The sequence below is a fragment of the Cibotium barometz genome, chromosome 62 (genome assembly GCF_041138505.1).
Source record: "Cibotium barometz isolate CiBa-2024 chromosome 62, ASM4113850v1, whole genome shotgun sequence".
NCBI classification, from domain to species: Eukaryota; Viridiplantae; Streptophyta; class Polypodiopsida; order Cyatheales; family Cibotiaceae; genus Cibotium; species Cibotium barometz.
The window spans coordinates 5,661,786-5,686,882 of NC_141107.1; the positions used below are offsets into that span (position 1 = coordinate 5,661,786).

Here is a 25,097-nt window from a genome sequence, read left to right on the forward strand (position 1 = left end):
ATCCACCACCACTAGTTAGTTTTGAGAAAAAAATACACTGAGGATAAATTAGAGCCAAGCATAGAATCTAGCTTCCCTAAAGTGAGAAAGCGGTTCTTCATTTAGTGCGATAGTGACAAGGGCTATGTCTACAAAATGAGATGCATGTTTAGAGGTAGCTCGTGTACTTCCTGGCAAAGGTTCAGGCAGCTTGCTGTGACACAAAGTAGTTCAAAGCCAATGTGAAATTTGCCAAGAATCACGAATAGTTGCATCCTCTTCAATTAATGCATCACCTAAGGCATTCAGATTAAAGGGTTGTTAATCCGAAGCAATAGGGATATTGTTGAACTGCTGAAACTGCTGATGGGCTGCAACAAGTGGCTGAGTCGAAGCTAAGGCGGGCTTAGAGGAGTCAGTACCAGTACCAAACAAAGGCAGCAATGTATCAAATACATCCGGAGCATCAATAGATGGTTGTAACCAACATGAAAGCTTGGGTTGAGATGCATTTTCATCATAGACGACATCTCTTAATACAATTAGCTTGCGAGACTGGTCGAAACATACTGTCGATATCCTTTGCTTTCATTGCTATACACCACAAAGATGCATTTCAAAGCCTTTGCTTCAAGCTTATGTTGGTACATGCATATAAGCGAGACAACCGAATACATGCATATGAGTAATGACTAGAATTGTGCTATTCCAAGCTTCATAAGCTGTCATAGATTTCAAAGCCTTAATTGGACAATGGTTCAGTACATATTTGGCACACATGACCGCCTTAAGCCAAAATCTAGAAGGCAGATCCCTGCTTTTGAGCATACATTTGGCCATTTCCATGAGTGTCCGATTCTGACATTCAGCTACATCATTCTGCTGTGGTGTATAAGGAGTAGTACACTGATGAGAAATGCCATGGGACAGCATGAAAGCATTAAACTGGATGGCAGTTACATCTGTGCCATGTGGTGCTCTCGGACATGGCCTAGCGGTGATTGCACCTAGCACACAGGTAAGAGTGAGCGATGTAAGACATTGCATTTAATATTAGTGTGCACTTTATTTTTTTAAAATTTAATTTTTATAGGTCATTGTGTCATTGTGGGTGGGTGGAGAAGTATGTGAATATACATGACATGGAGAAGTACGCAAATAGACATGACATGTAAATTCTTCGATGCCTTGTTGTTCATGACAATTATCCATCTAGTCATGTCAAGATGCATGGATTAAGTATGGAGGTGAGTTGTTTGCTTGATTGTGTTGAAATGGGTTATCTTTGTGTTGTGGGCTTAGTCTTGATGGTGTGTACTTTGTTGTGCTTGATTGTGTTGAAATGGGTGATTATATTTATGTTGTGGGCTTAGTCTTGATGGTATGTACTTTATTGTGCTTGATTGTGTTGAAATGGGTGATTATCTTTATGTTATGGGCTTAGTTTTGTTTTTTAAGCCGGGGTCAGAAGCGAGCAAGCTTGTTCTAAGACTCGAATAGAGAAATGCTTTTGTCATCAGCTTCGTCTCGTCTCTATTCTTAGAGACGGTTTATGGGCTTAGTCTTCATGGTGTGTGCTTTGTTGTGCTTGATTGTGTTGAAATGGGTAATTATTTTTATGTTGTGGGCTCAGTCTTCATGGTGTGTACTATGTTTATATAGGTGGATTATTTCATGTCCACAAGACTTTTTATTGGGGGGACATGCTAATTGCACATCATGGTGCTTTATTTTACTGTCATGTTCGTTTGCTTCGTAGTGTCCCTCATGCATTTTTAGTTCTAAAACCGGCAAATCATAGGAATTTGATTAAATACAATCATACGCTTGGACCTTGTCTTTTTTCTCACTAGTTGTGGGCGTCCGGCCTTGGATGTGAATGCAAATCCGACTCAGTGTCCGACTTAAAGTTTAAACGCAAAAAGCAGCTCCTTTTGTATTAAAGCACCATTGCCCATTGGGATTGTCGCTGAGAGCTTTGACTTGTCTCTCACAATCGCAGAGATGGCTAGATCTCGATTTTGTGCTACATCGAACAACAAGATCATCTCGTGCCTCTTCATCGGCCTCCTGCTCCTCTGCTCGCCCACCGTCACTGCCGCGCAAGGTTAGCATCTCTCTAATCATGCATTTTTTTCCGCTTCAATTTTATTCTTGTTTTTGTAGAGAAAGTCCATGCAATTTTATTCTCGTTTTTGGTGTTTTCCATGCGATCATGTCTTTTTGGTCTGCTGTGTTTTCTAGCTTCAATTTTATTCTCGCAGACATTTTGTTGATGTTGTGGCCGCTTTTTCTACATTGTGACACTCTAATTCAAAGCGGATCCAAAACATGTGTCTTCAAACGCCTGATTCTGATGCCCATTGAAATGATGCAGGTGAGGATGTAGGTGATGCTGAAGCAGGAGTGGTTGCAGTGGACATCCAGAACCTTCTCGATGCTGATCTGAAGCCAGCACCGGGAGTTGATACTGTCGTCTTCTTCCCAAAAAACCCTGACAAATGTGAGTGCCTTGCTTGAGTTAGCCAAGCTTCTTTAATTGCATAATTCAATCATTTTTTTTTGAAATTACATGTGCACAAATGACTGAACCAATGCCAAACATCAGTTGACATGCATACCCATGTCAAGGTGAGAATTCAACCCATTCCAACGTCTACTAAGACTGACAATATATAGGTTGGTGCAAAGATCGAGCACATATTAAGCACTCATTGGCCCACATTATGCATGTGAAGGCAGTGATTCTATCCAATCCAGCATTAGCTGATACTTTGGATTGAAATCATGCCAAACTTCCACCATCACATGTGGACAAACACACACACATTCCCTCTCTCTCTCTCTCTCTCTCTCTCTCTCACACACACACACACACACACACGCACACGCACACACACAACTCACACTCTTGGATGGGCAGGTGGTTTTAAATAGGAAAATTGTCACATTTTTTGCCGTTTTTGTGCAAAAGTGGTTAGCTTATCCCTGCAATCCCATTTACACCTGTGAGTGGCTGTCCATGACAAATGGGTCTGTTACCAGTGCTTGGAGATTTACTTGGTACAAGCTTTGGAAGATGATAGAGACTCTGGGCGGAGTCTTGGAGCGTAGGCCACATTGTGGTCAAATTCTATTTCTTTACTTTCCCGGCTACTTGACCACCTCTTTATGTATTCATACTCTATTTGCTTTATGAACGGGAAATGATTTATGCACATGAAGCCGTTTTCCGGTGTGGACATGAACGGGAAATGATTTATGCACATGAAGCCGTTTTCCGGTGTGGACATGCATTTCTTGCATGTGAATGCCCATGGGACCGGGACCCGAGGACACTTGGAAATTCGTGCTTGCCCTTGTTTGGGACTAATAGGTGGTTTCACATGGGTTTTGCAGGTGGCAACCTAATGTGTTTTCAATTTAGTTGAATTATTATATTGTTGTATCCAAAAGTCGGTTTGGTCTCTCATCCCAATTGGGGCATAAATGTTGAGGAGACCCACGCAGTCCTCCCCAGCGAGAGCGTCACCCACTTGGCTCTACTTGAGATGATGGTGCCAGAATTCACCTCCCGTGGAAGAAGCTAAGGTAAGTGCAGATGCGTTTTGACAAGAAGGTCTGCCTGATGTTTGTGCGGGACCGGGCCTTGCTGGATTGAACTGCATCGCTGTGGATGTACCTGAATATCCCCCTCTTGATGGCGAAGCTGTGAGATGGAAAAAGATGAACAAATGAACCTCTCGGGCCTTTGCCTTGAAGGCTTGGAGCTCCCCTCCACTTTTTCCCTTCTCATGCTGCTCCTGCCATCAGTCTTTTGCCCTACCTTCCCTTTTGTTCTGCCCCCCTTACCCATTTCAGTCCTCCAGGCTAGCACCCCTCCTTGCCATCTGCCTTCCCTTTGCTGCTCCCTGGCTAGTTTTTGTTAGCCTTGGAAGTCCTGGTGTCAATAGCTCTACACATGGGCTTTTTACCCTGTGCTGGCATGGGTTTTTTCCCTGTGTGAACACTCTCCAGTGTGTTAGCCACGTCAGTCCTAGGGCTAGAGCTACTAGTACTTTGTGCTCCACATATTCATCATTATCATTGAGTACTTCCAGCTATCGCTTTTGGTCTCTCTTGCACTCTGTGTGCGCGCGCGCAGAGCATCTACTCCCCCATCCAACATTGCACTTCTGCTTTTTGGTACATTGTGCAATGGCCTTTACAGGCTTGACATGTATGATAGGAGTAGTGATTCTCATGCTGATGCTATGATTGCTTCCAGATCACAGGTTATGCATGACACTGAGCTATGGCACGCTCGTTTTGGTCACCTTAACTTCCCTTCTCTTATGCAGTTACAACGTGAGGCTATGGTTCATGAGCTGCCACCTATGCAGATTCCACACAAGCATGTATGCGAGGGATGTATATTGGGAAAGGTGCGACGTCAGTCTTGATGGCATCGTGCGAGCTACTCGGCCATTGCAGCTCGTACATAGTGATCTTTGTGGCCCTATGAGGGCACCATCTTTTAGCGGACATCTATACTTCATGACTTTCATTAACGATTACACTCGTTTCTGTGGATGTATGGTCTGAAAGCCAAATCGGATGCCTTTTCAGCTTTCCATCAATTTCTCTCTATGGCTGAAAATTCTTGCAGCCATAAGCTTCTGACATTGCGTTTTGATCGAGGGGGGGGGGAATATCTGGCACATGAGTTTACAGCTTTTTTGTAGTCAGCTGGTATTACTCATTAGTGTACTACTCCTTATACACCACGACAGAATGGTGGTTGAGCGCCGTAATCGTACACTCAAAAGCAAGGATTTGCCATCTAGATTTTGGCTTGAAGCGGTCATGTGCACCAACTATGTGTTGAATGGTTGTCCGATTAAAGCTTTGAAATCTATGATAGCTTATGAGGCTTGGAATGGCAAAATGCCTGCAATCACTCATATGCGTGTTTTCGGATGTCTAGCTTATGTGTATGTATCAGCACAACAAAGACATAAACTTGAAGCAAAGACAATGAAATGTATTTTTGTGGGGTATAGCAGGGAAAGACATAAACTTGAAGCAAAGACAATGAAATGTATTTTTGTGGGGTATAGCAGGGAAAGCAAGGGATACAGGCTATATGTTTCGTCCACTCGAAAGCTTATTGTATCCAGAGATGTCAGCTTTGATGAATATGCATCTTAACCTATGCTTTCATGTTGTCTACAGCCATCAATTGATGCCCCAGACGTTTTTGATACATTGTTGCCATTATTTGGTAGAGGTGCTGAATCAGCTGAGCCCGCTTTGACTTCGAATCAGCCTTCTGTTGTTGTTGACAATCAGTAGTCTAACGTTACCCATATTGCTCCAAATCAGCCACACTTTGATCCGGATACCTTGGGTGATGCATTAGTTGAAGAGGATGCAGCTAACCGTGACTTAGAGAGTTCCCCGCTGGCTCTGTGCCACCTTGCGTGACAGCAAGTTGACTCCACTATTGCCAGGTTGGACACGAGCTGCCTCTGTTGCTACCGCATGTAACGAGGAACCACTTTCTCATTTTGATGCATTGGAGGATGACAATTGGGTTTCAACCATGCGTTTAGAGTTGGACTCCATTGAAAAAAATGCTACATGGGAGTTATGTGACTTGCGTGCCAGCAAACGTGCTATCTGCACAAAGTGGGTGTATAAACTGAAGTGGAAGCTTGATGGCTTTATTGATTGTTGTAAGGCTCGTTTAGTTGCCAAAGGGTATGCCCATAGAGAAGGCATTGACTATGATGAGACTTTTGTGCCTACTTCACGTATGACGACCATTTACACTCTTGTTGCATTGGTTGCGCATAAAGGTTGGAATGTACATCAGTTGAATGTCAAAATTGCTTTTCTGAATGGTGATTTGTAGAAAGAGGTTTATGTACTCTATGGCCTGAAACAGGCTCCATATGTTTGGTATCAAAAGATTCATGCATACTTGCTCTCTTGTTTGTTTTAGGATAGTCCGACTGAGAGCACCCTTTATGTTCGCAAACAAGGGGACAATCTAATAATCGTGAACCTTTATGTGGATGATCTGCTCGTGACTGGCCCTGATGAGGGGCACATTTCAGCTTTCACAGGTGACTTATAGCATGCATTGGATGTTTCCGACATGGGGCTACTACATTACTAGTTGGGTATCAAGTTTATACCAGTTGAGGGGGGTATCATGTTATCTCAAAGAAGATACATGCAGGAGCTCTTAGAACGGTTCTTGATGACAGATTGCAAATCTATTTCTACTGCTGTGGAACTAGGCCTACGCCTGTCTCTTGAGGACTCTTCTGAGCCTTTTGATGTAGAAAGAGGTTTATGTACTCTATGGCCTGAAACAGGCTCCATATGTTTGGTATCAAAAGATTCATGCATACTTGCTCTCTTGTTTGTTTTAGGATAGTCCGACTGAGAGCACCCTTTATGTTCGCAAACAAGGGGACAATCTAATAATCGTGAACCTTTATGTGGATGATCTGCTCGTGACTGGCCCTGATGAGGGGCACATTTCAGCTTTCACAGGTGACTTATAGCATGCATTGGATGTTTCCGACATGGGGCTACTACATTACTAGTTGGGTATCAAGTTTATACCAGTTGAGGGGGGTATCATGTTATCTCAAAGAAGATACATGCAGGAGCTCTTAGAACGGTTCTTGATGACAGATTGCAAATCTATTTCTACTGCTGTGGAACTAGGCCTACGCCTGTCTCTTGAGGACTCTTCTGAGCCTTTTGATGTTGCCACTTATCAGCAGGGTGTCGGATACCGGATACCGTATATATCTATGCACTGCCCGTCTTGACATTCAATATGCAATGTCACAGTTGAGCAGACAGTTGTCTTCTACCACCATTTTTAATGGCAGTCAGAGGGTATTAGCAGTGCGCAGCATCTGGTATTTCATGCACTTACAGAGCACATTGAGGTGCATTATCATTATGTCAGGGAAAGGCTCCATAGAGGAGAGATTGCCTTGACTTATGTGCCTACACAGGCTAGGCTGCTGTCCCAAGGTAAACTGTAGAAGCAAAACGATGATAAACTGTAGCAGAGAGTGGGCTGCTGTCCCAAGTGGTGTACTGATAAAACGCTGAGGTGCTGTACTGTGTAGTAGAGAGGGCTACTGTCCCATGAAATGAAGATAAAAATGCTGAGGTGCTGTATTTAGCAGAGAGGGTTGCGGTCCCATGAGCTGAAGATAAAAATGCTGAGGTGTTGTACTGTGTAGCAGAGAGTGCTGCTGTCTCATAAGCTGAGGTAAAATGCTGGTATGCTCTATGTAGCAGAGAGCAGAGAGGGCTGCTGTCCCATGAGCTGAGATAAAACGATGGTATGCTCTACCGTAGCAAAGAGGGCTGCTGTCCCATGAATTGATATGAAACGCTGATGTGCTGGAGCTGACAGGCGAGGATGATGAATCAGATGCAATGTAGGCGCCGGCAGCAACAGCAGCAGTAGCAACTCATGATGTGGTATCGGATGTGTCCTATTATATGGTGGTACAAAATCCTGAATGAAGAGGCTATTCTATATATATGGGGGTGTGCTGCTGGTCGGCCAGGCCAGGGGCTGTCAGCCAGCAGCAAGACACAAAAAACATGAAATAAAGCCAATAAAATTCCCCTTTTTAGGGCTGGATAAATACCATTTTCACACCCCCCCTCTCAGGCCAAAAAGGGGACCATGTGAGAAGATGATGATGCCAGGGTCCCACATTGACACACTGGCAAAAGGAATGTATCCCCCTGTGTGAAAACAACATTTTTCGCCAGCTCTAAAAAGGGGATTTTACTGGGCTTTCTTGGTTTTATTTGGGATTTTTTGTGTCTTTGCTGCTGGCCGACAGCCTTTAGGCTGGCCGACCAGCAGTCCCACAGACTATATATAGCTTTGCCTCATCACTTCACCATTGTACCACTGCTGTTGCTGCTGCCGGGGACTGCACATCATTTGCTTCGTCATCATGGGCTCTTCAGGACAGCACATCAGCGTTTTACATCAGGCCACACCTTGGGACAGCAGCCCACTCTCTGCTACAGGTCAGTACATCAGCGTTTTATATCAAGCCACACTTTGGAACAGCAGCCCACTCTCTGCTAGAGTAGAGGACTTCAGCGTTTTTCCTCAGCTCATGGGATAGCAGCCCACTCTCTGCTACACAGTACAACACTTGAGCGTTTGATCATCAGTACCTATCTCGGGACAGCAGCCCACTGTCTACTCACCATCTCACCTCATTGGGATGGCAGCCCTCTCTGCTCCTCACCTCATTCAGGTTTTGTAGCACCCTTGTCACCATAGCTTGCACCACCACCACTTGGGACGGCACCACCTCTTTGTTCCTCGCCACCCCTCAGGTATTGCAGCACCCTTGTCACCAGAGCTTGCACCACTCGGGACGGCAGCCCTCTCAGCTCTTCATCACCACTTAGGTACCACAGCACCCTTGTCACTAGAGTCTGCATCCCTTCCGCTGCTCACTACCACCTTAGAGTGCCTCTGCATCCACCGACGTGAGCCTTCGACACCGACCACCTCACGGAGTGCCTTTGCCTCACATTGACGCGAGCCTTCGTCACCGACCGTGCTTGTCACGTGCACACCCATCAGGTGTACACTGACATGGCATCATTCCCAGCATCAAAATCATCATCAAATATTTATCGGATATTTATGTATGATTTATTAGGCATTAAAAGCATTTAGTTCAGCTTGTACATCAATGTATGGGGCTGGCAAGGCACCTGCAGCAGTGTACACATCATCCATAGCATCTAGTTTATTTTATGCAATTTTTAGGCTCATTTATGGGACAGCCGACCAGCAGGAAAAGGCTTATTCAGCAGTCGTGGACATTTGGACTGGCCAACAGCAGTTATGCTGGCCGACCAGCAGCATTCCTACCTATATAAGCAGGCGCCTCATCATTCCAGCATTCAGGCCCATTCTCAGCATATTGCTCTTCATCAAGGGCTGCTGTCCCATGAACTGATATGAAACGCTGATGTGCTGGAGGCTGGAGCTGACAGGTGAGGATGATGAATCAGATGCAGATGCAGTGTAAGTGTCGGCAGCAACATCAACATCAACATCAACATCAACATCAACATCAACATCAACATCAATATCAACATCAACAGCAGCAGCAGCTCATGATGTGGTACTAGATGTGTGCAATGAAGTGGTACAAAATCCTGAATGAAGAGGCTATGCTATATACATACTGGGCTGTTGTTTCAAGGCTGATTTGCACTAGTTTATGGTGCTGATTGGTACCCAGGTCTTTGAGCACGTGTTTGCTGAGTTTTGTGGAAAATCCGGTGCAGGACTGCACCTGCACCGTGGTGGTCTGTTTGTATTAGTTTATTCATTGGAATAAAGGAGTTCCTAGGGGGGCCGGCCGTTCCGGCTCAGTGTTGTGTTCTTTTGGTGATTGTTTATGTTTCTTCCACTGCGTCCTAAAGATTGTTTCAGTATTGTGTTGTGTGTCTGTTGCCCGAGTCTTCCGGGATTTGTTTTCATTGGTTTGGTCTAGTTTCAACTTCTAGCTATCGTGTCTCATCTCTCTCGCTCTCTGAGCTCGTGTACGACTGTGCATGTGTGTGTGTTTGTGTGTGTGCAGAGCATCTACTCCCTCATCCAACAGTTCCGTGCTCTTTTGACAGTTTGATCGGCTCCCTTTGGCTCTTCCCCCCGGAGCACTCCATGGCACAACTGCTTTGTCTACTCCGTTTGAGACCGATGTCTATCGACAACTTCTTGAGGGGACCTCTAGTTCTTAGATTCTTCAGTGGCCTCTCTTGAAGCCACCATCCTGGTGTTGGGTTAAGCAAACCCTAATGTGCACATTAGAGAGCACAGAGAGACATGCACACAGTTCGAAGAGAGTCGAGGACGGAAAAACCCTCGACACATGTGAAGGTAAAAAGTGCCCCTAGTTGGCTTGTGTTCACAGGTAAGTGTCACCAGCCTGGACATTTCCAAGTATGAAAGGGGTCTGGTGGACTCCAGGATGTCTAAATATTTGGAAAGTACAAGCTTTGGGAATGGGGGATTATCCTAGAATACAAAGGACCACACTCCTAAAATTTAGGAGAGTTGCTATTTTTGGCCCGACTCCGATGGAAATTGTGTTCGCGTCATTACATCTGGAATTGAGTAGATACCAAGAGTTGGCAAAGTGCCTATGACAAAATGTCTACCAGTTGGGATATTTTTAGAGAAAGTTTATGGAAGGACCCATCTCTTAGATTGGGACATGTGGCAAGAAAGTGGACCAAAGTGAGACAAGTGGCTTGACACTTGTTAGAAAGTGGATCAAAGTGAGACAAGTGGCCTCACACTTGTCACTTCAGCTATTGTGTGGCTCTCCACTTATCATTGTAGCCTTCTCTTGCCATTTTAGCTCATGGGAGGCCCAAATCTATAAATTGGAGCCCTCTCTCTTCATTAATGGAGGCTCTCTTGCTGCATACTAGCCTCTACCACCGTTACAGGCTGCCCTAATGATGGCTACTCTCTTTCTCTCTCTCTTGAAGGTTGCCCATGAAGAATACCGGCTGTTGGGGACTGTTTTGGAGGCTTCCATCGCGAAGAAATACTGAAGGCAAGGGTATTTAATCATTTATTATGATTTCTAGCCATTGTACTTGTTGTACCACCCATTGTACCGGTTGTACCAGCTTCTGTACTTGCTATATCAGCCATTGTACTTGTTGTACTAGCTTTTGTACTTGCTGTACCAGCCACTATACCCGTTGTACTAGTCACTGTACATGTTGTACGAGCATTTGTACTTGCTATACCTACTGTACCGGCTGTACTTGCTGTACAAGCCATTGTACCTATTATACCGGCTGAATGGAGAGTTGTACTTGCTGTACCAGCTCTATTGCATGAAGACCCGTGGTTTTTGGGGAAGAATCAGTACCCACACGGAGGTATATGGATTATGTTGTTGGCTCGGCATTTCTACAGCCTATGTCCCGGCTTGGTTGCCTCGTGTTGGGCTGTGTTATGGCATTTGTATATGGATAATCCGGCATCTCCCGTGGGGAGAGTAAGGCCCTCAAAGCTTGTACATGATATTATTCTCCTTGGGTAATAAAATACTCCAAGGGGGGGTCAGCCCATTCCGGCCTCTATGCGGTGTCCCACGTGCAAGTTTCATTTTCAGCATTTGTGGATGTTTTGTCCAGCTTTTATGTTTCATGCAAAGTGATGATGGATATATGTTAAGGCTGTGGCCGTATTTAAATGTTTTAATATGCATTGATGGTATCAACAAGTGTGTCAAAGGCCCTAGTCCCCCCGGCACCCACCGCGAGTTTCAGTAAGACTACCATAAGTGTTTTCCTACAAAATCCCAGCAGAAGATGGGAAAGTGGAAATGTAGGACCCTTTGTGAAGGTAAAAAGTGCCCCTAGTTGGCTCGTGTTCACAGGTAAGACTACCATAAGTGTTTTCCTACAAAATCCCAGCGGAAGATGGAAAAGTGGAAATGCAGGACCCTCTGGAATGATGTACAAGTGTATCGGGCTCTGCCGGGGACATGGGTATTAGGTTTTAGGAACCTTGTTGCATACATACACTTGCATGTGGGCAGCAGGTAGGAAAAGGGGCAGCCCTATGGGCCATCCATAAGGCCTTAAAAGGCCTTGCCGATAAGGTGGGCAGCCCTTGTGGGCCACCCTAGAGGCCAAGGAGGCCCCATGCCCAAGCAAACAGCCCATAGTGTGTTGGGCAGCAAGTTGGCAGCCCATTAGAGGGCTCGTGCCTCAGTTGGCCAGCCCATAGTGGCTAGGGCCAGACCCCAGTTGGCCAGCAAACAGCCAGCCGGACAACAGCCTGGGGACCCACGTGTGAAGGCGCCCGCCCCTTCATGGTGATAAATTCAGGTTGCGGAGCTTTATCAGCAGGCCGGCATTCTTTTTAGCAAACCGACCAGCAGCCTTTTGTCCTTTAAAAGCATAGGCTAGCAAAAGGTTAGATCATCTCATTATTCACAAGTGCTGAAATACTCCAAGGGCCAAGACAGCCAAGGGGAGTTGAACTTGAAGGTCAAGAATAGGATATCTTCAGACTGCAGTTTCCAGCCAAGCAGGATCTCCAAGAAAGTCAATCTTTTACAACACTCAATAAAGCAAATACACCTGTCCTTGGTGGGGGCCCTTAAGAGGGTATTTTGGACCCAATCGGGTGTACTTGTCTTTGTCCTTCTTCTTCTTCTTCTTCTTCTTCTCTCTCTCTCTCTCTCTCTCTCTCTCTCTCTCTCTCTCTTGCACTCTTATCTCCGGTACATTGTGCAATCATCAAGAACCAAGGTGCTGAATATTCCTTATCAAAGTATAATCCTGTCTGTAAGCTTCCACATGTTACACGCTCCCTGTTACAAGCTGTGAGATGGCATCCTAGTCAACCAATTTGAGGATGAGCATTTCACATGTGTAATGTATCCTCCAAGTTTTCAGGTTTGAGCGGGCTCCCTGTCTGTAACCAGCCGTTGTTTAATTCTTAATTACGTTTTTTGTGGTGCCTCGTGGTTTGCATAACATAGCAATAGTGTACACCATGTAATTAACTCGTTTCGATTGTGAATCCCTAAAACTGGTGCTTGATTTGATAATGCCAGCAATGCGAGCTGGAGAGCAGGCTGAAATCATTGTCGGAGTCTCAAACCATGGTTTGTATTCATTTTTAGTAATTTAAATTTCCAAATATTGGGTTTGCATGGTCTTCTTGGCATGGAAAGCTGAATTGATCTGGCCATGCCTGTTTTTGAAACAGGTGATATACATTTGAGTGTCCACTCTGTGTCGGCAAGTCTGCATTTGTCCTATGATCACAGATATCTTATTCAGAACTTCTCTGCAGTGGTGCGTTATGTTTAGCATTTGCAAGTATGCTATACTGGATAGATGAAATGTCTGCTGTGTTGTGCAATGATACATGAAAAAATGCTTTTTCTACTTACTTACAACCACTTGTCCATTCAGGATTTTGGAAATGCGACGGTTCCTAAATCGGTCCAAGCATCCTTTCCCTACTCTTTCACTGTTAGCAAGTACCTTCAGGTACTCTCTCTCTCTCTCTCTCTCTCTCTCTCTCTCTCTCGCGGGTGCACATACCCATCCATGCCAACACACCCACGTTTCCCCTGTAACCCCTGCATTAGTTCCCAATTCATAGATTAGTGTCCAGGTACATAACACCCTCCATTCCACAATATGAGTATATGTTTATAGGCGAATAATGTCTGAATAATATGTTTGCCAACTGTATAGGGACGTACTATATGGGGACACGTCACATATTTTTAGGCATTGCATTTTCATTGAAAGTATTTCGATCGAAATGGTGTCCTATATAAGCAGTTTTAATCACTTAGGAGCGAGGTTTTCTTGGTCTCTACAGACTTTGAGAGTGTTGGTATTCACAGAATCAGAGCTCATGCTATGGTGGGTGGAAGATATCCATGATGTGTGTGTGTAGGGGAGTGATGATGATTAAAGGAGAGAAACGAAGTTCAAGCCATGACAATGGTGAACATAGGAGGAGATAGAGAGGGTATGAGAGAGAAAGAGAGAGAGATGTAATAGCACACAAGAGAGAGATGTTGCACAACTCAAATGATACTCATGTAATTAGAGAACCTCCCAAGTACATGCTTTTATAGGCATCAAGCCTTATTTTCTGACCTAGACTTTAATAAGGGATATTCACACCCATAGAGGGTGGTTACACCAACTAACTCCGAAATACTCAATAGAGAGAGTACCTCCCCAAAAAAACTTTCCCTAAAAGGGTAAGAAGTCTTTCAAAAGGATGAAATAATTTTAAATTAGTAAATATTAATTTATAAGGTTATGATTAAATTTATGAGCTTCAAGAAAAAATTTAGTTTAGTAGTAATTATGCTTTATTAATTTAGTTATTTTTAATAAACTTAAGGTAAAGGTAAACTTAAAGATAAAGATTGTAACAGAATTAGTATTAGTTGGAAGTTTTTTTTAGAAAATAAATAAATTTAAAGTTAAATTTTTTTCCTAGTTAAAATATACTAGAAGTAATTTGGTATGTGTTAAAGCTTGCTTCACACTTGTCAACTTGCTTAGGATAGATCAAAAGTAATTTGGCATGTGTTAGAGGCTTGTTTCACACTTGTCAAGTTACTTAGAATAGATTCTTCACACTTGTCAACTTGCTTAGGATAGATCAAAAGTAATTTGGCATGTGTTAGAAGCTTGCTTCACACTTTTCAAGTTACTTAGAATAGATTAGAAATAATTTGGCATGTGTTAGAAGCTTGCTTCACACTTGCTAATAACTTGGGATACATTAGGCATGTGTTAGAAGGTTGCTTCACACTTGTCAATTTACTTAGGATAAATTAATGAATTGACATGTCTTGTAGTTCACTTAACTTCTTGTAGGGTATCCATTTGCAGCCCAAAAATCATGTCATAAGAGTCATTTAACACGTTCACTAGGCTAAAAAGGTCTCCAACTCTTGGTCTGGTGGCTCAAGCATGTGTGGACACATGTTGGGTTGTCCAGCCTGCCCAAAGGTTCAACCCTTGGGCGGTTGGCTTGGACATGTGTGGACATAGAATCCCCAAAATTGCCCATAATTAGCTAGATAATGTCCACATGTTACCAAATTAACAGGTGTATGTGACTCTTAGAGCCAAAAGTAGATTCTTGTGCAGGGGGTTGATTTGTGAGGTATAATGGACATATTTGGAGCCATTCTTTCTCATTTGGTTAGGCATTGCTTGGGTGTAAAGCTTGTGATGGGTGGGTGAGGAGAGGTAGAGCTTCCCATTTAGCAAACCAAGTTCCAACAACCTATTATCAATCGGGACTTCTAGATTTTACCCTCACTGTTTTTTTCCACTTTAACACTCTTTCTGATTCTGTAGGAGGGTAGTCCAGAATATTCTGGATGTATGCAATCAGCCTTCCATCCCAAGGGCCTCGATTGGCAAGGTCCCAGTCTGGAGGAGGAGAAGTGATTACGGAGTCTGTTGTTCGACCTTGGATAAATTCTCTTGTGAACCTTACCCATCAATGTGGGAGATGAGATGCTGTCCTCCAATACTTCTTATCATATGGAGTAGCACTGGTATGGCTTAGTCTCAAAGAAATATTTGTTTAGAGACTAGATCTTGATGTGTGTGTGATTGCAAGTATTGCATTTTCAAATGCATAGTATCCCTTCTTCCATGCCAACCTAGGTACTACACTTGGCACTTGTGATTGCATGGGACTTGGATTCTCAAATATTTATAAATTTCCACTGTTTCCACTAATTGATTGATATACGTACGAATGTCATACATACATACATAGAGAGAAAGAAAGAAAGAAAGAATGATTTATTAACGTCTTCCAAAAGACCGAACTCGGCCTATGAGACAAATCAGTGTACCTATGTGGGGTATCCTCTGTCATCCCAACAAAATGAAAAAGTACTGAACGAAAAAGCTGAATCTGGGTGTGCAATAAGTACAATGAGTGGGAGAGGGGATGGAGCTCTACTACTAGGAGAATGCAAAGCTATATGCATGGAGTATACAATCATGATATGCAACCTAGCTAGCTCCATCCTGTACCATACTGGGGGTATAAAATGGTATACATCAATGAAGCTCCCTGAAGAACATGCCTGGGTCTGCTCTGAAGCGAGCCAGTCGCTCTGCACCCTCTCTGTGAAACTGAGCTCTGATCTCTGTCATCTCTCTCTGGTATAGACGTGGTGTCCGAAAGCTAGGTGTCCTCTGTCTCCTGCGGGGCTCTGAGTGTCTCTGCTCTGTGGAGAGTAATTCCCTACCGTGCAGGGGTTGGGAGTGGGGTGGATCTCTGAAAAAATGTAGTAATCTGTGTCTGTTGTCCCCCCTCTGGAGTTGTCTGAGCCTATAATGATGTCTCTCTGTGACGTTGTATGTCTAGAATGAATCTCCCCAGTATGCACTAGTCTGCTGCCTCAAAGAGCTGGCGTAGGGAATGTGGCTCTCTGAATAAAATGGGATCTCTCTCTCTCATGGCTGTATATGCTCTGCATCTGCATACATAATGCTCCTCACTCTCCATCTCCTCTCTGCACAATCTGCATACCCTCTCCTCTCAGGGGATCCGTGCTGCTCTGCCATTCTCGATCTCCAATCGATGTGATGAGACTCTAAGCTGACCAATAGCTACTCGGGAGCCGTGTGGTAAAAAGCCCTCCATGTATCTAGGCCTCTCTATAAATCCATCATCAGTGATGCTCATGAAGTGATCTCTGTAGTACAGCATCTTCGGTGGAAGAGGCTGTGTGGGCGATATCCATGTCTCTCGTGTATAGAGCTGCCATAGGTCCTGTCTCAATACTGTGTTCCTCTCACTATGAGAGAGACGGATATGTGGTGCGTCCCTGTCATACTGGAATGGTGGTAGATGATCTATGTCTAGGCCATGCTGTGAGAACCAATGTGTGACCTGTGCATACCATGATCCTCTGTCTCCTGCCTCAGCCAGCTGTCTAGATGCCTCAAAAGCTCTATATGACAATCTGTCATGTGGCATCTCTCTGAATCTGTCTAGCAGGCATATAGTCTGGAATATGGCCTCTACCATCATAGGAGGCACAGCAAACTCTGCTCGGATAATGTCATGAGGTACAGACGGTTTGCTGCGTATCATGCGTGCCATCATGAGGGCCTGTGGTCTCTCTATCTGTGTCCACCAATGGGTAGCAAGGCCTGGCGCCCATACCTCTGCTCCATACATCAGTGCCAGTGTGACTAATGTGTCAAATAGCCACCCCTTCGTCCGAGGCTCCTGAAAATGCGCTTGGTGGCACTGTCTCTCTAGCATAGCCAATGCTGCATATCCCCGTGTCAATCTAGCTCTGGCTGCTGAACCCATGGTGAAGCGCATGGCTGCTGCAGAGAAGGTAACCCCTAGGTACACGTATGATGTCACCACCTTCAGTTGGCGTCCTGCAAGAGTGAATGTCAACTAACTCTTGCCCTGTCTCGATGTATGAAAGACCATAACCTTGGTTTTCCCAAGGTTCATAGTAAGACCCCTCTGTGTGCAGAAATCATCGAGTGCATGTAGATGTTGTTGTAGACCTCCTGGAGACTCAAACACTAATACAATATCATCAGCATAAAGCATAATATGTACTGAGGTACTTGCTAGATCAACTCCATCTCTGCCTCCCCGTGTAATGAAGTCAGCCACCTCATCAATGTATAACCCAGATAGCGTGGGGAAAGTGGGCATCCTTGCTTCACACCAATGGTGCTAGCAATAGTCTCGGACATACCTCCTGGGCATCTGACTCGCCCAAAAACTTGCTCATATAATGCATAGATGCCCCATGTCATATCTGCTGGTATGCCAAGAGACTGCAGGCGCTGAAAGAGTCTCTCTCGTGGTACTGTGTCAAATGTCTTGCGAAAATCCACAAAGTAGCAATAGAGCTTTCTCTTCCTCACTCTGGCCTGATCAATCATACATCTCAAAGTGATACACGGTCAGTGGTAGAGAAAGCTCTCTTGAAGCCTGACTACCCTGATGAGCGTAAACCTGCTCGCTCAGCATATAAGCTAAACTCTTGCTCCAACACTGCACCATAGAGTTTGGCCAACATGTGGCCAACCATAACCGTCCTGTGGTTGCTCGGATCGAGCATATCCCCTGTTTTGTGGATCGGCACAATGGTGTGCATCGTCGACTCCGCAGGCAAACCCTCTGCTAGTGCCCTGTTAAACAGGTGTGCAAGAAAAGGAGCCAAAGAATCTACTGCATATATGAGATGCTCACCCTGTAGGCCCATATGGTCGGCGGCCCGTCCATGCTGTAGGCGGCGGATAGCTTCCTTTACCATCGAGTGGGTAAAGAAGCTAGCTGTGGTAGTTTGAGGCTGCTGTGGCGGAGGTATAGGTGGTTATTGTGGAGCGTGGTATAGGCCCTTTGCATATGTGTGCCATGTTTGTGGGTCTGCAATGGGTGTCGGTGTCCGGGGCTCTCTGAAGTGCCGCCATGAGATAGGGCTATCTCTACTCGTGAAGAAATGGAAGATCTCTAGCTCTTGTATCTCTGCGAAGGCCTACCTTTTGCGGCAAGTAAGTCTCCTCATCTCTCTCCTCGACTCCTGCTCTGTGATGGCTCCCAAGGCTCTCTGTATGCGGAGCCGTGGCTCTACACTCGTCATCATACCATCTGTTCTGGGGCATAGTCCCAGATCTCACAGGCTCTCCTGAGTGGACACGATGTGGGAAGCTCTGTAATGCAGCCGTGTGTAGGAGTGATGCCAGCTCGGCTGTAATGGTATCCATAGGTGCCAGGGGATCCATGAGTAGGAGCCCATCCTCTACTCTGCCAGTGTATATGTCTGCCATGTCATGTGTGAAGTAGATGGTAGTGTGTGGCGTCGGTATGTGGGGGGTTGGTGATACTGGTGATCCGGCTAGTTAAAATGCCAAGTATGTATGATCTGCCCCAATAGGACGAGGTGGGATGGAGAATGAGGTGACAACCTGTGATGCCTCCAAAGACCCCATAATGTAGTCTACCACCATGCCTCCGGTCTGTGTATGACCCCCCCTGATCCCGACCACTGTAGCATCTCGTTATAAATAACGAGATGATGCCTGGCTCCCAACTCTAGTAAGTGGTCCCCATAATGTCCTCTGTCTGGTCCAGTGTCCTCTGATGCCTGACTAGCCCCTATCTCCTCTGGATCCACAGGGTGGAGGATCTCCATGTCATCATAGTCATACACCTCACACTGTCTGCTCTGTGTGTGGGCATTGAAGTCACCCGTAAGAAATACCTCCCCTAGTGTAGAATAATGCATAATCTCCTCTGACAGACAAGTGTATGGCGAGGCTCCTGTCTCCTCCTCCTGTGGCATGTCCTCTGTAATGACATAGGAGGATCCTGATGGAGGAAAGTAACATAGGGCTATGTATATAACCCTGTCCTGTGAGAGCTGTAAGCTGATCCACATGTATCTGGCCTCTAGATCCTGTGCTACCACTCTCAGTCTCCCCTGTAGCTCCCGTCTGAATAGAACTGCTACTCCCCCCGACCCTCTTGAGGTACCTTGGTGTGTGGTCCTCTTGTATGCTGACTCCCATTGGAATCCCTCTACTCGAGGTAGCCCTCTCTGTGGGCTCTAATGTGTCTCTGTCAGAAGTATGATGTCTCTCCTCACCATAACATGCTCCAGTCATCCAGGCTGCACCCATAGTGAACCATTACAGTTCCATACTGCCATGTGTATCTCTGTCAGTGGCCTGGTCTGTGTCCCATAGGCCCCAAACCGCTAATCCATGGGCCGGCCATCAATGATGACCCGACCATCTCAATAGAAGGTCTTCTTGCCTTCTCTCCTCGCGTGTAAGACTTGTGGCATGCAAGCTCTCCTATGCTCTGGCTGCATCCTCGTGAGATCATCATCCAAGAAAATAGGAGCTCCCTCTAAGCCTCGTAGTATGACCCTCTTCCTCATGAAGATGGTGCGTGCCTCCACATCCCGAAACTGTATGATGAGAACTCTCTTCTTTGTCATGTCTTTCCCGGCCCTCCAAGCTTTGAGGAGGGGGGGGGGGGTGTTCCTCATGTGAGTATCCAAGTCGTGTGCATAGTGTCCGCCCATCCCCCTCGAGGGTAGAGTCGGCTACCTCGGGAATCCCGGTGACTCTCACATTGAGTCTACGAGCATGTCGCATCCGCTCCTCCTCAATGGTGGTGTTGATGATTTGGAGCCCTTCTTTTTGGGCATCCTCTTTCACTTCCTTTTTGATGTTCCTCTTCACCACTTCTACCCAACCCTCCCTTGTTGCCTCCATCTTACCTTCTAGGCTCTTGGTGATTGCCTTGGTGAGTTCCTCTTTGATGGCCTCTTTGTCAACTTCCACAATCTCCCCCTCCTCCCGTGGTGGTCGGTCCCATAGAGAGATCACCTCCGCTTTGAGGATGTCGATTTCCTCCTTCATAGTGTCCCGTTCCTTCTTCCATCCCTCTTTCTCCTCTTTCCAAGCTTCCTTCTCTTTTTGTAAAGCTTCGATCTCCTTCTCGACTTTGGAAAGTCGGTTGATGATGTTGTTGATGGCGGAGTCCGCCGTGTTCTTGTTTTCTTCTTTGGAGCTGTTCAGCTTATCCTCCATTTTGACTATCTCCTCTTTGCTTGCACCCTTGGCCATGTCGGTGTACCTCGGAGTATTGCTGGTCCTAATCTTGATTTTGAAGTGTTTTCCATCTACATGAGGTAGCCATAAACCTCATTCCCATCAAGCTTCAACACCGACATCAAGTTTTAAGCTTTCAAAGTGATTAAAGTGTGCTTCTAAGCACTAATTGTGTTGTTTAACACTAATCACTCTGTTAATCCAGCAAAGGGAGGTTATCTTAAAGTGTTTTTAAACACTCATAGTGTTATTAAACACTAATGGTGAGTTAATCACCAAAATAAGTGTTATTTTACACTAAAAATGTGCTTTTTAGCACTAATTGTGTTTTATATACACAAATGGTGATATTAATCATCAACTAAAGTGTTGCTAAACACTAAGGTGGTCTTAACCATCAAAGGAGGAGGTCATCTACATTACGGAGGCTCTTCTTCATCAACATGGAGGCCGGACACACACCATAAGTGCTACATTTCAAGTCTTCATCATCAACCGCTTCTTCCAAAGAGGAATAGTCCAATTATCTTCATCTCATTGGCTAAAGAGATTGAAGAATTCTGGTTTTTTCATCATTAAACTCAGATTTTTGATGGGTTTTAAACTTGAACACATGTACACTAAGTGTTCATTTACAATGTTTATGTGTATTACCCTTGAGGCCCTTGTTTGTAAGAGGCATAGGCATGCCATAAGCCATATGTTCTCGTTTCCCAAGCCCAAGGCACTTCATTCCGCTGCATATTCTGATTTTTCATCGTATAAGATGAGTCGTAAGGTTAAGCATAGAATCCCTAAATGCTCTACCTTATTGGTTGTCATTATTTTAAGCATTTTTTGGCATTACTTTTGTAAGAGGCATTGGCAACATTATGAGCCATGTCCTCTCCTTCTTGAGCCAAAGATGATAATCCTTATTTGTTTGAGTATTTACCTCAACCAATTACTCATTAAGCTTGTAACTTCAAACCCTAAAGGGTATCATTTAACCAACATGCATAAAAGAAATTGTAATTGTGGAGTAGACACTGCCCTTGACCAATGCATAAGGCAAGTGGTAAGACCCTCCCGTTCCCTTCCCCATTTAAATCTACCTCACTACCCATGGAGGAGATATACTATTCAAGGAAGCATAAAGCATGTTAGAGGACCATCTAAAAGCAAACCACTTAAGCAATGGTGGCAGCCTGCTTATGATCATTGTGTGAGAATGGTCAAGGTGGAAAGTATATGGTGGAAGCAATGGCATGTATCTCTCAAGCATGTCATCTACAAGAAGCCAAGCAAACACAAAGAGTGGGGTGCACCATCATTGAGGTGTACATCTTCATCGACAACAAATAAAGACTTAGAAGGCATCAATGTAATAGCCTCTAAGGCTCTAGGAACACATTTGTAAATCCTAGATAACCACACCTATATTCAAGCCTTGTACGCCTAATGTTATAAAGGCATCTTATGTCCAATACCACCTATTCCATCCTTCCATAGTTGGTATTGAGGGGGGGTATTAAGAGACTAAGGTTGAGTAGAAGGGTGAGAGAAGGGTGTGAGTGTGAATGGACTTGAGGTCCACTTGTTCACCTATTTAAAGTTGAGGCCATGAGGCATTTTGCATGAGAGCAAGGCCTAGTTGTATGTATAAGCAACTTAATAAGCAAGATATTATTCTTGTATTTTGTGAGTCTCTCCTCTCCACACACTTGATCTTTCATGAGCACCACGTTTCTCATCAAGGTTTATCATAGTTTTTTGAAGCACATTGTGTTACATATTTTTCCTTAACTTTGACCTACCTTGTATTTTTTTCAGCCTGGAACTTTCGATTTAGTTGCTAGCATTTTGTATGAGGTGAATGGCCAGCCTCATCAATCAGTCTTTTACAATGGAACAATTGAGGTGGCGGAAACTGGTGGATATTTTAGCGGGGAGACTCTCTTTCTTGTAACACTCGGACTTGGCATGTTGGGCCTTCTTAGTATGTGGTTATTTGACCAATTTCAAAAGCTTTCCAAGGTAAGCTTTCGGTGCTTGTTTTCTTTTCTTGCAATGGAAAGATGATTCAGCATAAGGAGAATAGGTCTTTTATTGCTAGTTCAAGTGTGTTACACCAGGGCACTCTTTAAGAGAAGTACATCTTTACTAATGATTTGAATCTCTCTTTAACTTCGCAATTGGATTTTCCACTGTTTGCAGAAGACACGGAGAACCAAGAAAGTCGAGACAGGAACACGCAGTGTGGAAACACTTGACAACGAATGGTTGCAGGTTCTCTCTCTCTCTCTCTCTCTCTCTCTCTCTCTCTCTCTCTAGGATGTTTGGATGCATGTGAGGTGTGAGTGCAAGTGTGGGTGCTCAGAAAAACGATTTCCTTTTACCACCCAATGGCTCTAGCTTTGTGGTAGTATAGGGGAATTGTCATTTCTTATACAGACAATTTCCTATTACTATCCGGTGGCTCTAGCCCAGTGGTAGGTAGCGTAATCATTATTCCCCGCAGGTCTTGAGTTCGGTTGCCATTTCTCACAAAGACATCTCCCTTATGGAATACTAGGCTGGGGTGTGTGGATTTGTGTGGGGTGTGAGTGCAAGCATGGGAGCTTAGAAAAATGATTCTCTAGTGGCTCTAGCACAGTGGTAGTAGGATAATTAGTATTTCCCTAAGGCCTTGAGTTTTATCCCCATTTCTCACCATGACATGTACCCATAGTCACATGAAAACCCTCCCAACCGAAAGACCATTTTGCTCAAATTTGATTTTCTTATCTTCTCCTCTTCTTTTTTTCCCTTACTTTCTTTCCCTCTCCATCTCAATTTTCTTTAAAACCTATGAGATGAAACAATGAAATAGATGAAACGTTTCTTGTGATTGTGTAATAGCCCCCAAATTGGACTTCTTGGTCAATTTCACTTAATTTCACACCCAATTGTTGAAATTTCTTACAATTTCTCACTTTCTCCCTACTTATAAATCCCATTTTCATACTTCCAACCTCAATGGTCAAAACATTGTTTTGTCTAAATTGAACTTCTTGGTCGATTCCACCTAATTTCACACCCAATTGTTGAAATTTCCTTAAAGTATTCCACTAGCTCTTCTATTTCTTATTTTCTTCCAATTCATAAATCCCAATTTCACACTTCCAACCTCAGTTGCATCTAATTTCACACTTAAATCATTGAAATTTTCTACTTTCCCCCAATTTATAAATTCCAATTTCATACCTCAACTTCAATCGCATCTAATTTCACATCCAATTTTTGAAATTTCTTACGTTTTTTTTCTATTTGCTCACTTCGAAACCTCTCTGTTTCGTCCATAGAGAGGGAATGAAACGAAGGGAAACGTGCCAAGATGATGAAACAGACAAAATGTTTCTTGTGACTATGCATGCACTTGATGGACTAGTAGGCTAGTGCTTGCCATGTAAAAAACCTCCTCTTCTTTTCTTCCATGCTGCATGCACGCTCATGTGTCTGTGTAGGGAGGCGGTGCTGGGGCTGGGGCTGGACTCATAATTGAGATATCTCCCCAAGTTCAAGTCACATTCCCTGTACTTCAGTGTCGTCATACGGATTACTCTTGGAGGTCTCATGAAAACGTAATGGCAAAAATGTGTGACGCTTGTGATAAAAGGATTTGTCACTCAATTTGTTGCCATTGTAAATTTGTCACTGGCAATAGAGTGGGGACGTACGCCAATTCTTTGACAATTGTCACTTCCCTCACATTTTACCAATTCCAACATGACTTGCATGATTTTAAGCTGTTAGTGTACAGGTAGGGGCATTGTTGTTGAACTTTGTTGTCCTTTGTAGTTGCACCTTATATGTACCTGGTCATTGGCTAATTCAACTCTTAAAATGTTTGTGTGGCTTCTTGCTAGGGCACTGCTTTCACTCAGAAGCTTTCAAAGAGCATTGCCCAGCCCATGAAGTCCAAGAAAAAGAAATAAGCTTCCTTTTCAGCTTTTGTGGACAACTCCAGCATACTTCTAGTTGTAGTTTTAGGTCGTGATATGTTTTTATGAACAATGCCACCATTCTCTAAGCATCTTACTAGTTTGCAGGAATCAGAAGGTCAAAATGGACAGTTTTGTCAGCCTTGTGACAACAAATCAATGTCACAGTTTTCTTCTTATGTTACCCCTCAATTGGGGGTTGTAAGGCCTATTTGACGTTAATGAAAAATCCAAATTGCATTTTAAATTTGCATAGGAACATATGATGTGCCTTCAGAAAAAAAAAGCTCTCAGTGTTTCTTTTGAATTAATCTCGTGCAAACCCAAAATTATAGAGACTGAGCTAGAAGCCACACTTGCAAGGGTTTGACAATTCACTCAACGGCATTGTCCATTACCATGGGGCTACATTGAGCAGTGGCCATGAGGGAAGGTGTCCATCGCCATTTTCATACATTTATACCAAGGTACCATGCCAGTCACTAGACTAACACATTTCACATGGAGAATGGAGGGGTACAATAGTACCTTGATATCTACCATAAGCCACCTTTTCTTCAAGCCCCCACAACTTAGGGCTTATCTTTGAGGTACAATAGTATCTATCATCATACTTTTCTTCAAGACCCCTCAACTTAGAGCTTATCTTTGAGTGAGTATTGTGAAAAATCTATCTTTGAGAGAGTGTTATGAAAAATCTAAGTGTCTTATGCTTTCACATAGTCAAGTTTGAATTAATCTACTGGGTATTGGTCCATGAATCACATACTCACTACTTCATTAGCATTTGCTTAGTGAGATTCATTTTTAATTTTGAGTTGCTCTATGGAGTATTTAGATCTATTATCGTTTTGGCTTGTACTATCAACCAGCCATGCCGTTACATAATTCACATCATGTGTATGGACACTTCCATTTATTTTGTGTAAAGTAAAATTATGA

The 25,097-nt window shown here is 44.1% G+C and overlaps 1 protein-coding gene and 1 pseudogene across 1 annotated transcript; one reads left to right on the forward strand and one right to left on the reverse strand.

The window, feature by feature from the left end:
- The first annotated feature begins 1,925 nt into the window (after positions 1-1,925).
- LOC147604065 (translocon-associated protein subunit alpha-like) lies at positions 1,926-24,402 on the forward strand. The gene is made up of 8 exons (XM_086795321.1): positions 1,926-2,086; positions 2,357-2,482; positions 12,639-12,689; positions 12,794-12,882; positions 13,003-13,080; positions 22,006-22,209; positions 22,390-22,461; positions 24,081-24,402. The coding sequence occupies exons 1-8, from the start codon at positions 1,984-1,986 to the stop codon at positions 24,147-24,149; spliced, it is 792 nt and encodes a 263-aa protein (XP_086651447.1). The 5' UTR covers positions 1,926-1,983; the 3' UTR covers positions 24,150-24,402.
- Positions 19,329-20,208, reverse strand: LOC147604066 (uncharacterized; annotated as a pseudogene).
- Positions 24,403-25,097: the final 695 nt, after the last annotated feature.